The 13,546-nt window shown below is 33.2% G+C and overlaps 1 protein-coding gene across 1 annotated transcript; it reads right to left on the bottom strand.

The window, feature by feature from the left end:
• Positions 1–10,267: 10,267 nt before the first annotated feature.
• LOC145793217 (uncharacterized) lies at positions 10,268–13,201 on the bottom strand. The gene is made up of 7 exons (XM_082875979.1): positions 12,926–13,201; positions 12,651–12,813; positions 12,327–12,562; positions 11,981–12,202; positions 11,033–11,125; positions 10,853–10,957; positions 10,268–10,749 (listed from the first exon to the last, which is right to left on the bottom strand). The coding sequence occupies exons 1-7, from the start codon at positions 13,199–13,201 to the stop codon at positions 10,369–10,371; spliced, it is 1,476 nt and encodes a 491-aa protein (XP_082732105.1). The 3' UTR covers positions 10,268–10,368.
• Between the last annotated feature and the right edge of the window lie 345 nt (positions 13,202–13,546).

Genomic DNA, 13,546 nt, shown 5'->3' with positions numbered 1-13,546 from the left:
ATACTGGACACGAGAAGACAAAAGCTTAGCCCAAGTGAGCAGATCCCAAATTCCAGATCTGGAATCCCAGATCCCAAAAGACAAGTTCTCGGCTTAGATGATTAAGTCCGAGAAGAGAAGAGCTTGGCCTAAGTTAAAGAATTTTTTCCACAAGGATTATGTGGAAGCCATGCAGGGGGCAGATCCCCTGTCCATAGAGTAATATCAAGGTCAAAGCCACGTGCCTAATGAGAACCCGAGTGGAACTTAAGTTCACATTAGGGGGCAAAGGGCTGAAGAATGATACTTAGGAGTTGGAATTTCACAAGCTAAGATTGGTTTAACACTTGTTGAAACTTGAGAAAAGTTTACAAGTTGAAGGTAAACCGAGATCATGTTTAACACTTATTGAAACTTGAGAAAAGTTTACAAGTTGAAGTTAAACCGAGATTATGTTTAACACTTGTTGAAACTTGAGAAAAGTTTACAAGTTGAAGTTAAACCGAGACTAAGGTTAAACACTTGTTGAAATTTTTTGAAAAAATTTACAAGCTGAAACCAAGGTTATGCTAAGAAAGGTACTTGGGTACTTGCCAAGGTAAATCATCAGTTTGTATAAACCGAGGTGTGTCACCCCGAGAAGGTTGATATTAAAGATATGCAAATTATTTTTAGTATAGAATCGTACAAGAGTAAAAAGAAAACACATACAACCACGTTGAAAGAAGAAATTAAAGAATGCATTCAGAAAAGGAAAGAAGGCACTTCGGCCTAACATTGAAGAATGATTGTTTAGATTACAAAAAAGCCGATGTGAAGTACGCCGGTGTCAGACGATGGTAATGAGCAAAGAAGTGCAACGAAAGCAGCAATGAAGGATTTGAGAGAAAAAAAAATTTCAAAAACATGAAAAATGGAAATTATGGTGCCTTGGACAACGTGCTTGTCAGACGGGGCACGCAAAAATGATGCGACTTGATGGCGCGAATCAGATCCGGTCTAGTAAAGGAAAGACACATGGTGAAAACGGTTGAAATACTGTGCGTACCAGCTCATACGCATGCTGGAACTCTTGGAGTTCTTGATTCAATGAAGCAAATACCTCGGCTACGAGAACGGTTTCGGCTGAGAAACTTGAACGAACTTGGTCGTTGGTTCTAAGGCATTTATGAAAGCAGACTATAGGTCTTGGTCATATTGAGCCGACGAGTTCTGACTTCGACAATAGATGATGAAGCGAGCTTAGCCGACGTGCTAAATGGAAGAAATGATATAGGTTCCATCACCTCAGGATGCCGAGGTAATAGAACCTAGGGGGCAATTGTGGGGACATAATTTTTGAATGGCAACACGTGGCCGAGGTGACACCGAAGTGTCAACCGAGGTGTCACGTGTCCTGGTCATGATGCTGAGATGATCTCAGCTAGGCCGAGGTTATCTGCGAGAATACCGGAATCCGGGATAAGCGGATAAGGGACAAGAGTCCTAGAATGGGAGAAGACTTCAGTTTGGGTAAAGATAAGACTCTTAGAGAGTTTATCCTAATCCTACTGGGAGTCCAAGATTAGCAGTAATCTTAAGTCCATTAGAGCTAGGCTTCTATTGGGACTAGGATTGTGTTGGCTATAAAAGGGAGGCACCCTCATGGGTCTAAGGTATGTCTTTTATGCTCTGTTTAGTGAGTTAAGCACTATTGGTTATCTTTGAGAGATATTTTACTGACTTGATCGTCGGAGTGCCCCCGGGTGGACGAGCCACCACCGGAATCTTCTCTTTCTGTTGCAGGTCAGTCAGGTGCCATCTATTCTGCCAGTGCTCTCCAGCTGAATACTGAGTTGGGCAGTGTGGTCGGAAATTCACTCACACAGAAAGGAAGAAGAAAAAAAACATGCCAGAGATTAATCGAAGAAAACACCTGAAAATGTTGAATTTGTTTTGTCATTTCAACAATCCATGGGGCAATCTAAGAGACAATGAATGAAAAATAGAGATTTCAAAAGAACCATAAAGAGAAAGAGAGCACGAGATTGAGAACAGAGAGAGAAAGCAAGATTGAGAGAGACCGAGAGAGATAGAGAATGAGATTGAGAAGTCGAGAGTTCATACTGATTGGTTTTTGTGAGATCCAGAGAGAGAGAGAGAGAGAATGATTTTAGTGTTCATGAAAGGAGCTAAGGCAAATATAAGGAAAGGGAAAATAAATAAAAGAATCAATAATGCTATGTAGCTCAAATTTGCCCTTTCCTGAATCCCCCTGAAATCAAAACAACGTCGTTTCGTCGTTTTGATTTTTTTTTTTTTTTCAGAAGAAGAAGAAAATCAAAAAAGAAGAAGGAAGAAGAAGAACTGGAGGGGCCAACAAAATCGGGCTAGGGTGGAGACGCGGCGATCGGTGACGGAGGCGGAGGCGCGGCGATCGGCGATCGGCAACGGCCTCTTCCCCTCTCTTTCTCTCTTTCTCTTTCTCTTTCTCTCCCTCTCCCTCTTCCTCTCTGCGTTTCAGACTGGAAGGAAGAAAAAAAAGAAAAAAAAAAAAAGGAAAAGAAACTGCCCAAAACGATGTCGTTTTGGGCAGTCGGGGGATTCGGGGAAGAAAAATTCGGGAGGAAAATCATTTTCCTAAAAGAATATGGGGAATAAATTCGCTATTTGCAACTATTTCTTTGCCTTTGTATTTATCTTCCCGTTCCAAAAGCATATTTTGTAGTGGAAATTATATTTTTTTTCACAACTAATAAGGCGGTCGCAAAGTATAAGGTAGCAAAAAGTCATTTTTCGAGTAGTGTATGTCCACATATTTGTCCAAGTATTACTTCTCTCTCCAGTATCACCAATATGTCTACCTAATTTATCAATTTTCCCATAACACCACTACTACCAACCATTGCCAGCGGCCATCTTTTAACCAAACAATTTCAATGATCATACTTTTACAAACAAAACAAAACAAAACAATCCTTGATCCTAGAAATAGACTTCTCACTAATTTTTTTTTTTTTTCCATAAAAGTAACAACAAATTTTTCTTTTCTTTTTTTTCCCTTAACTATTTGCTATTGTATTTATTTATTTAGGAAAATGCTACAATGCACATCTTTCTATCATAAAAAAATTATAAATTTTTGTGATAAAAATTAAGGCGAATTACACTAACAGTCCCTATAGTTTAAGGTTTGTATCACTTTAATCCTTAACTTTTTAATTGTGATACATTTGACCCTGAATTTTGAATTTTGTTCCAAATAAGGATAATTAAAGATATTTCACTTACAAACAGTCCATTTCAAGGGCAAAGTCATCATAAAACTTATTTTGTATTAGTTGACTTATATGTTGTTTGAAATTCAATGTCATTTTTTAATGAATAATACTTGAACTTTCTTAGTTATAAAGTTCTGTTTAGTTTGGTTTTTAGAATCTAGTTTCAGAAAAAAAATAAAATAAGATAAAATAAAATAAAATTCTAAGAAACTAAAAATTGAATTGGTGAAAAAAATAATTTAAAACACATTATTTTTATATAATTTTATATTTTCAAAAGTCAAACATGGCAACAACTTTGATGTCATTATTAAACCAATCTATTAAACCAAAAAATTCAAAATTAAAAACATTTCATGTACTAAACATATCAATTACACATTAAGAACCTAATAACCATCCATTACATGATTACCATCCAAAAATATTTATTAATAACAAATACAACCATCTATTATGTGATAACCATGCAAAAACATCAACAAAAATAACCACACATCACATGATGATCATCCAAACACATGCTAGAGATTAATTTGGTAAAAAATAAAAAAAAATACAAAATATATATCATTTTTATATAATTTTATCTTTGGTGGGTAGAAATAATTTTTTAAAATTTAAAAATAATTTTTTGACATTTATTTTTGTCAAATTAGTTTATATTTTATCAAATTGACGATTTTGCCTTTGAAATGGAGTAACGTTGTCTTCAATTGTCTTTATTTGAAACGAGATTCAAAATTTAGGGTCAAATGTATCACAATTGAAAGGTCAGGGATCAAAGTGACACAAGCTCTAAATTATAAGAACTGTTCATATAATTCACCCTAAAAATTATAAATATTTGTAGTGTGCTATGTTACATTTTGAATAATGATGGATCTATAATATGCAATCCTAAAATGAAAGTCACAAACTACTATAGTTATGTAATAAATGTGATTGTACGAATGGTATGGTACAAATGTTAGTTTTATGATGAGAAATATTATGAACAATTTTCGTGAGAAAAAAAAATGATTATGTTATATATACTATGATAGAATACATATAATTAGTTTTTGGCCCATGCTATGCACGGGTTATTTTACAAATGTAATTTTATATAAATGTTTTGATTCACTATATATATAACTACTTAACCCAAAAAATTATTACATTTCTGATGAATAATTATACTGATATAAATTAAACTAAAATGAGTATGTTTTGTTCACTTTATTTTACTTTGGCCTCCCTTGAAACACATTCATTAATAGAACATTATAGAAAACTACGCACGGAATATTCATTTCATAAAACTAAAACAAAATTCCTTCCAATATCTATACAATCAAATTTTTGTGTCGTATCTGAACAGGAAATGCTCTGATATCCAATGTACACAGTATGTAACTCTACTACAAAAATACATAAATTTTTATGAATATACATAACTGATCTTCACAAATATGCGTAAGTTGAACAACAATTCGCGTAATTTCATAAAAACTTAAGACTTATGCGAATTTGTGTTTAATTTACGTATTTTTGTAAGACCACTTATGTAAATTTGTGAAAACTTACATAATTTTGTGATAGAATTACATATGAGAGAATTTTCGTATCTAGACACCTCCATCCTAGGTGTACACAAAATGATGTCAATATCACCATTCTAAGCAAGTGAAATGTTAGAGCGAATAAGAAAAAAAAGGATTAAGGGTCACTGTTGTGCCTCAATTTGAGGTGTATTATGGATTTATTTTTATGATTTGGGCCGTTCATTTTGTAGGGTTTGTTGAGTACTTCGTGTCTACCAAAAATCATATTAATTGGATATCTACAACTATATGACCAATAATCAAAAAAATAAGCAATAAGTTTTTTTTTTTTTTTTGAGAAATAGCATAAACAATATGTAATTCGATCATATAGTTATTGATATCCGATTAATATGAGTTTTGATAGGTATGAAGTACTCAACAAACCCTACAAAATGACGGTTCGGATCATAAAAATAAGCCCATAAAACACCTCAAATTGAGGCACAACAGTCACTGCTATGCCTTTAGTGACCCTTAATCCCGAAAAAAAAATGGTATAATTAAACTAGATAAGGAAAATATGTTTAGTCACATAGGCTCCGTTTGGGAAAATATGCTCCGTTTGGGAAAAAAATGGTATAAAAAAATGGTATAATTAAACCAGATAAGGAAAATATGCCTTCAGTGAGACGTGACACAATAATCAAATTTTATTCATTCTTACGACACAAAAAATGTTAATTCATGTCTTTCATTGTATTCTTTTAGGGTTGGGGGTTAGGGGTTAGGGGTGGACAATGGATTAGCGTGCACAAATCGCCTGATCCTACTTGACCCATACAATTTTGGGCGATTTTTGAGGGATGCGTAGGGTCAAGTATGAGTCTACTTTTAGCTTAGTTCACGGATCGCAGACGGGTCATAGGTTTTACACAACCCGCTAGCACTTTTTATTTATTATTTTTTTTTATATCTCCACCGTCGGATTGCATTTTATTCTTTACCCTAGATTTGTTTTCTTGCAAACCTAGTAGCAAAACTAAGCAGCAAACATAGTTTTTTTCTTTTTCTTTTTTTGTTTTATTTTATTTCTTTTAGATTTTGGATGAAGTTTATGAACAAGTTATTTTAGTTCTAGTTATTATTATTATTATCGTATTTTGAATGAATGTAAATGGAGAACTAGTTTTTAGTAAGTTTAGCATTTTTTTTTCTTTTTTGGTTTTATTTTATTTCTTTTGGGTTTTGTATGAAGTTTATGAACAAGTTATTTAGTTCTAGTTATTAATATTATTATTATTGCATTTTGGATTAATGTAAAATTAATGGAGAACTAGTTTTTATTAAGTTCAGTATTTTGGATGGCTTTTAACTATTTTGGCCTATTAAAATTAATTAAATAGTACTAAACAAGTCCCAAAAAAAAAGGGCAAAAAACAGAAGCCCAACAAAAAAATCACACAAAAAAAATAAAAGCTCAACACACCCAACCGATCCACACCCACCCACATAACTGATTAACCCACCCACACAAACCACAACTTGCAGTTAGGGCAAATACGGGCCTATTTTCTTCAACCCGCACTATTGCAGGTCAAGTCAAATCTACAGTCGACCCGGCTAGAACTGGCCTGCAAGCACCCTTACCCTTAGTTATTGCCTCCCAAAGAAATTTTCTTAATTATAATGTGCACTTTTAAAATAACCAAATGTAATGTCCCCAAAATACACAATAGATACAACCCAAAACATATATTAATAATCACATGAATCAAAGTAAATAGTCTTTTCATTACATGAAGTTAAAGATACAAATTCAAGTCCTAATCCATTTTCTTTCAATTCATATGCCGTTCACCTATCTTTCTCAATTCATGAGTCAATTTCATTTTTTTTCAACAACCAAACTAAGGTTACAACTCAATGGTTTACAAATCATACAACACATACACAGGAACACTTCAAACTTCTATTTCACGGATATTTCGCCCGCGGGCAGCCGTCAAACGGGACCCATGTAAACGTAGGCTATACAAGCACTACAATTGCAATTTTACGGATATTCCGTCCGCAGGCTAGGCACCCATGTATAATTTTGAGACTTTCACCCAGGACACTCCGGCCAACTTAATTATAATGGAGTCCATCCCCTTTCTCCTCCCAAACAATCATTCATATATATGCAATGTATATAAACACAAAATCAAACAATGGAGTACATCCCATTTCCACTCCCGAATAATCATACATGTACAATGTATATAGACATGGCCATATTCGATGACAACCATCAAAACATTAGTTTTAATTCGCCTAATCCACATGCCATTTCTACAACAATCAAAACTATCCTCCACCGATAGCCCAATACAGTTATCTCTAAACAGGTATTCATTCTCAAACAGATAGTTTATTCAAAACTTTCAAATGTATGAAATAATACGTGTTCCATTCCACCATTTATATCAAAGATTATCCAATTTCACATTTTTAATATCAATTTCAATTATTTATACAAAATAGCAAATTGGTTCAATTAGGGCAAAAATCTCATTTTTCCTAAATACCAACCCAAGTACCAAAATCTACCATTTTGACACAACTTAAACATGTTTTCAACCTCCAAACTCATTTATTCCATATTCACCAAAAACCAATCTTTTTAACTTCACTCTCAAACCCTAGGTTTGATCAAACTACTCTCAAATCCCACCGTTGTTACACAATAACAAATAACTAAGTTAAAAACCATATGAGAGTGTAGAAAAATTCCTACCTCAAAGGAAGAAAATGAGCGAAGCAAGAGTGAGATTCAAAGAATGACGAAACCCACTTTTAATCGAATCAAAATGAAGATCTTAATGCACTCTACCTTTTTCTCAAAGGCACTAGGGTGGAAATCCCAATGGATCTAGATAAAATCTTAGAGAGAAAGTGAGTTTTAGAGAGAGAATGTGTAAATCTAGGTTTTGGGAAGCTTTAAAGAGAGACAGAAAAGAAAAAGTGATTCAAAATGCCATCTTCTCGGACTGATATGCACGCAGTCCGCTCGAGCATGGGAAGTGACGCTCGAGTGTCAGACACAAAGGTCCGCTCGAGCGCAAGAAGCAAAGCTCGAGCGTAGAATGCACATTTCCAGAAGTTTTGCAGACGAAGTACCCCGCTCGAGCGTGAGACTGGACGCTCGAGCATCCAATGCACTCTCCCAATATTTGCAAAACTGCAAAAAAATACTAAAAGTTGACATATCCCACTCGAGCGCAAGAATGGCCGCTCGAGTGAAGAAACAAAATTTGTGAAGCCCGCTCAAGCGTAAGAATGCCCGCTCGAGCGGAAGAGCCAAATTCTGGGCAACGAAGGTTTGGAAAATAAGCAACCAACATGTTCCAAACACACAACTACAACCCGATAACCAAAATATGGGGGAAATAAGGGAAACAAGATATGAGCAACCATTCTAACCCATACCAACTTGAGTCTGGAATACAATAGATAACGGGTTCAAAACCGGAATTGCTATACCAAAGAACAAAGCTTAAATTGTAAAATCTTACTAAATTTCAATATATAACACAAAACTTTGTTGCCCTATTACACTAATCAAAAAATTTCATACATTAAAACTTGTTCAGTAATATAACACTGGCGTGATTTTGAAATTTATTGCATGATTAAATTCAAAAATTATCCTAAGCTTAGTCTCTCATTAAGAAAGGACAAGGATTTCATATTCTCTTATCACTACAACAAATTTGGGATTTAAAGACGAAACAAATTTGTCCCAAAATGTATATATTTCGTCACCCAAACTAATTACGACGAACATTTTTCGTCACCCGTTTTGTCTCCAAAGGGTCATCGCTAAAGGGTCTTAGAGACGAAAAAAAAAATTAGTCATTGAAAATCATAAATTTGTGACGAATTTTTTTGTCTCCAATACACTTTGTTGGGAACATACTTGTAAGTAATTAGCGACAAAATATTTTGTCATTAAAGAAGAAATTAGAGACAAAAGTATTTCGTCATAAATATAAGAAATAGAGACGAAACAATCTTGTCACGTTTAATATAAATGAAGACGAAAATTTTTTGTCAAAGAAGCTACCAATAGAGACAAAAACAAATTCATCATTAAAAATGATAAATTTGTGACGAATTTTTTTGTCTCCAATACACTCTGTTGGGAACATACTTGCAAGTAATTAGCGACAAAATATTTTGTCATTAAAGAAGAAATTAGAGACAAAAGTATTTTGTCATAAATATAAGAAATAGAGACGAAATAATTTTGTCACGTTTAATATAAACGAAGACAAAAAAAATTACCAATAGAGACAAAAACAAATTCATCATTAAAAATGATAAATTTGTGACGAATTTTTTTTGTCTCCAATACACTCTGTTGGGAACATACTTATAAGTAATTAGCGACAAAATATTTTGTCATTAAAGGAAAAATTAGAGACAAAAGTATTTTGTCATAAATATAAGAAATGGAGACAAAATAATTTTGTCACGTTTAATATAAACGAAGAGGAAAATTTTTTGTCAAAGAAGCTACCAATAGAGATAAAAACAAATTTATCATTAAAAATGATGAAATAATGTCAAAAAAAATTCGTCACACATTGAGGGTAAAAGTGACAAAATGTGACAATATTTTTTGTCATGACAAATTCATTTAGCGACGAAATAAAGAATTTATGACAAAATTAATCATCCACCTAAGCCAAATAAGAGACAAAAAAACCTTCTTTAGGGATGGAAATTTTTGTCAATAATTTCGTAATATTTTTTTCCACATTATATACCTATTTTATCAAAATCTAAATTTTAGTTCAACAAATATGACCCTGTTCATGTTGAAACCTGTTGAATATAACAATTCCATCACAACTTAACCTAACCTATTATCAACACATTTACGAATTAACAAAATGAAAATATCCATTCATCATTACAAATAATTTCATCCTGATATAATAAAATAGTGAAATATCCACAAAATATCCAAAAGTTATAACTTGTTCAATTCCACCAAAAATCCGACAATAACTAGTGTAACTCCAAAAAGTATGTGTATCCTTATCAAACAAAAATGAACATTCAAACAAATTACATCATTGTTGCACGTCAAAAATGCCACCCCAATCCAATCTGCAAAAAAATAAATTAAAAGTTATAGTAATTAATCAATTATACAAAAGATTAAAAACATTAGTAACTCATCAATTTACAATTAGATCAATTATACAATTTATCCCTGTAACAGATTTTTTTTTAGATTATGAGAACAAAAAATTAATTTTAAGGCTAATTCCCATTAATGTGCCGTAAGTTCATACAACTTATATTGGTCCCTCCTAAGGTGTTTCTATTGGTTCTTGTACAAATCTATAATTGTGTGACAATTTAGCATTTCGACAGCCTTTTTTCAAGCTTTAAGTATAGAGAAAAAAAATATATTTTTTAGACTAATTCATAATTTATACATCATGTGCACCTGTACAAATTGGATGTCATATGCATGTTTCCATTACTTCCTAATTCTTCAAACATGTATTCTTTTATAAAATTTGTTATATTAAAGTTAATATACTTTACCAAGAAGTATGTCCACTTGTGGATGAGTCCCCTCCACTTCCAAAGTGTCCAGTGAATCCTTTGGTCCTCAAAAAGTTGACAACATCAGCCATTATCTCCCCTTGCTTCTTCTTACCCTCTTCAAGATCTTCTATTTTATTGTTCTGCATTTGTATTTGTTCCTTTTGTGTCTCTATTTGCATCTCAAGGCGCTTCACATAATCATTTGTTTCAGCATATATGGTAGTGGCTCTCCTAATAGAGGATGAAGGTCTCATGCCAAGTCCCTTCACATAGCCAAACCTTGGCTTTAGGACTTTGATTGATAGCTCTTCTGCAGTCAAAGGGGTTGATCCTGGCTGTGAGAGGTGATCAGCCTGTGTCTGTATCATATTTTCCTATCAAATATAAAAAAAATTAAATAATTATTAGAAAATTAAATAAGATTATAACAAATAGTATTCTAAAATTTTGTTAATAAAAATTGCAATATATACTCACATAATTACACTGAGCTTGAGATGAGATCCACTCATGTGTTTTCTCATTATAGTGAGTTTCCTTATACAACTCTGCTAGATCAGGTAGCATCTTCTTTTCTCGTGCCTAATTCGATAGACCAAATATTCAATAAATAAAGCTAAAAATCTAATATAATTCTGAAAGTGCAAGGATACGTACCAATTTTTCTACTCTAACAGGGATTGACCTAGAACCACACCTATGTTTTGTATACATCCTTTCTCTGTTCGCGATGTTGGCCTTTGATTGTTCCTATAAGGAAGAATGACCAATATAACAATGAAATGTATCATTAGTAAGACAAATATGTTGGCTTTTGATTGTTCCTGTAAGGAATAATGAACCAATATAACAATGAAATGTATCACTAGTAAAACAAATTTAATGGTTGATAATAAAGAAATTGCATTGTTCCTCTCTATCATTTTCCTATATATCATTTCAACTTAAAAGATATTTCAAATTATTCACTAGTTTCATTCAATTCTGTGAAAAATATATTAGAGGACTTGTTGAGATTTCATCATAAGATGGTTTTTCTGGGTGAAAAAAGAAAAACGAGTAATTTACACCGTTCACAAATAGGGGGCATATAAGCATGGGCAAGATAGATTGTGAAAAAATCCATTTACATTTTACAAGATATGGAACAATTACTGATACCAAACTCATAACCCTTTCTTTCTTCCGCAACTCTATCAAATCTAAAGTTCTGTCTCAATACCCTATATTAGTTACTTAGCTAGTTGCTTACCATTATCATGAAACTTCAAACCAAACCCAAGAACAAACAGAAAATTAATACAATCATAGAAACTGAAATCTTAGTTCTTTATTCTATGATGTGAAAGATGCACTTTAAGGAACCATAAATTAATCTCCTATTATACGAGCCTTCCAATCCATGTTTAATAGTTTCCCTTTCTCATTTTTTCACTTATTTGGTTTTTATTATGTTCCACTTACATGCCTAGAAGATAAAGGGAAAAGAATACATATGGAATTTCACAGCAAATTGATTGTGTTCTTTCTAGTTGTTTTAGAATCTCTCCCTATTCTAATCAAATTCTTTCTTCGCTAATATAATAAAAAAGATGAAAATGTTACCAGAAATTCTTTAGTGTTCCACTTTTTATCAATAAGATCTATCCACTTGGTAGGATCGACATTCTTTGGTGGGTGGTTTCTTGCATACTCCTCCCCTTTAGCCTCCTTCAGCTCCATGAATTGTTTGTGCAGCCTATAGGTATGGTTACTCAATCTCCGACCAAATTTTGTGTTCATTGCCTTCTCTATATCAACAGGGTCTCCTTGTAAATCAAATTGATCCTGCAAAAAATAGATAAGTCATAGATAATTCTTATAAAAAATAAAATAATTACAATAAATAATTAAGATTTCTAACCTATTATAAAAATGAGTAAAATCTCCTATAAGTAGACAACGAACTTACATTCAAGCGTTGAAACATCACCTCCTTAACGGAGGCATCAACATACTTCCACCTACGAACACTTGGATTTGGTAAACGAGTTCGCACTTCTATACCAATCTTTGAGGCTAGTTTTGAGGCATAGTCCCCTACCGGTGCACGAAATTCTGGAGGGATAGGCACGCTAAGCTTTCCATCTTTATCAACAAGGCCTTGAACCTCTTTGCCTCGAGTCGGGCCACGAGCACGCTTAGTAGCTGATATTGTGAAGCCATAATATTGAAATAGTATGTGAACAAATTTAATTAAGATCTCAAATCAATGTAAATAAAGAGTGTGTCTTACCAATAGTATTACCAGCAGTCACCTCAAGTTGAGGCTCCACATTGAGAGGTAGTGATGGATTGCTAGTCACCTCAGGACGTGAAGAGGTATCCCCCTCTTCTAATGTGTGGGTCAATGCCTCATTATGAGATTGTGAACGGGCTCTCGATGGTATCTCTAACAGCTGAATAACATAATAAAATATGAATATATGTACAAAGATATACATGTCTATGTGTGTATGAATTGAAAGTAACAACAAAGAATATATTTCACAATGCATAAATGTATAGTACCTCATGCTCAAACGAATCATAGGTTTCAGTGTCACTGCCATCTTCAGCCTCTGACGGTTGATAATCATCATCATTTTCCTCAATTGGTATTTGTTTTTCCTTCCTCAATTTCTTATGTTGAACCGTAGCCTTCAAACAAGTTGCTATATTCTTCACTCCTAGAGCATTCATTCTCTCACGGTTTTTATTAATATTCTTCATTCTTTGTTTCTCATAGTTCGTTACCTTCTTAGTTGCGGTACTTGGTTTGGTCAATTGCTTTTTTGTAGCGTCCATTTTGCCCAACTATAAAGCATAATTGAACATTTTTTTGGTGGATACGCATAATTGAACATTAGATGTAAAGAAAAGATAATTATATATTTCTATATATAAAGCATAAAGCAACAACAATCTCAACAATTGGATATGTCATATAGGCTCTGAATCATTGAAATATGGCTAGAGTGATATGGATGATTTTTGTTTTTACCATTTACTTATCATAAAACAAATTAATTACAAAGCCATCAGACACACAATATGACCAATCAATGATAAACCTACATAACAGTGGATGAACCCCACAACTGAAATTCAACTACATTAATTAAGAACAATGTTCATATAGAAAGTGCAAAA

The sequence above is a fragment of the Camellia sinensis genome, chromosome 6 (assembly GCF_055761805.1).
Source record: "Camellia sinensis isolate YWXY chromosome 6, ASM5576180v1, whole genome shotgun sequence".
Classification (NCBI taxonomy): Eukaryota; Viridiplantae; Streptophyta; class Magnoliopsida; order Ericales; family Theaceae; genus Camellia; species Camellia sinensis.
Note: the sequence above shows the minus strand (reverse complement) of the source record. Positions and strands in the feature narration are given on the sequence as shown.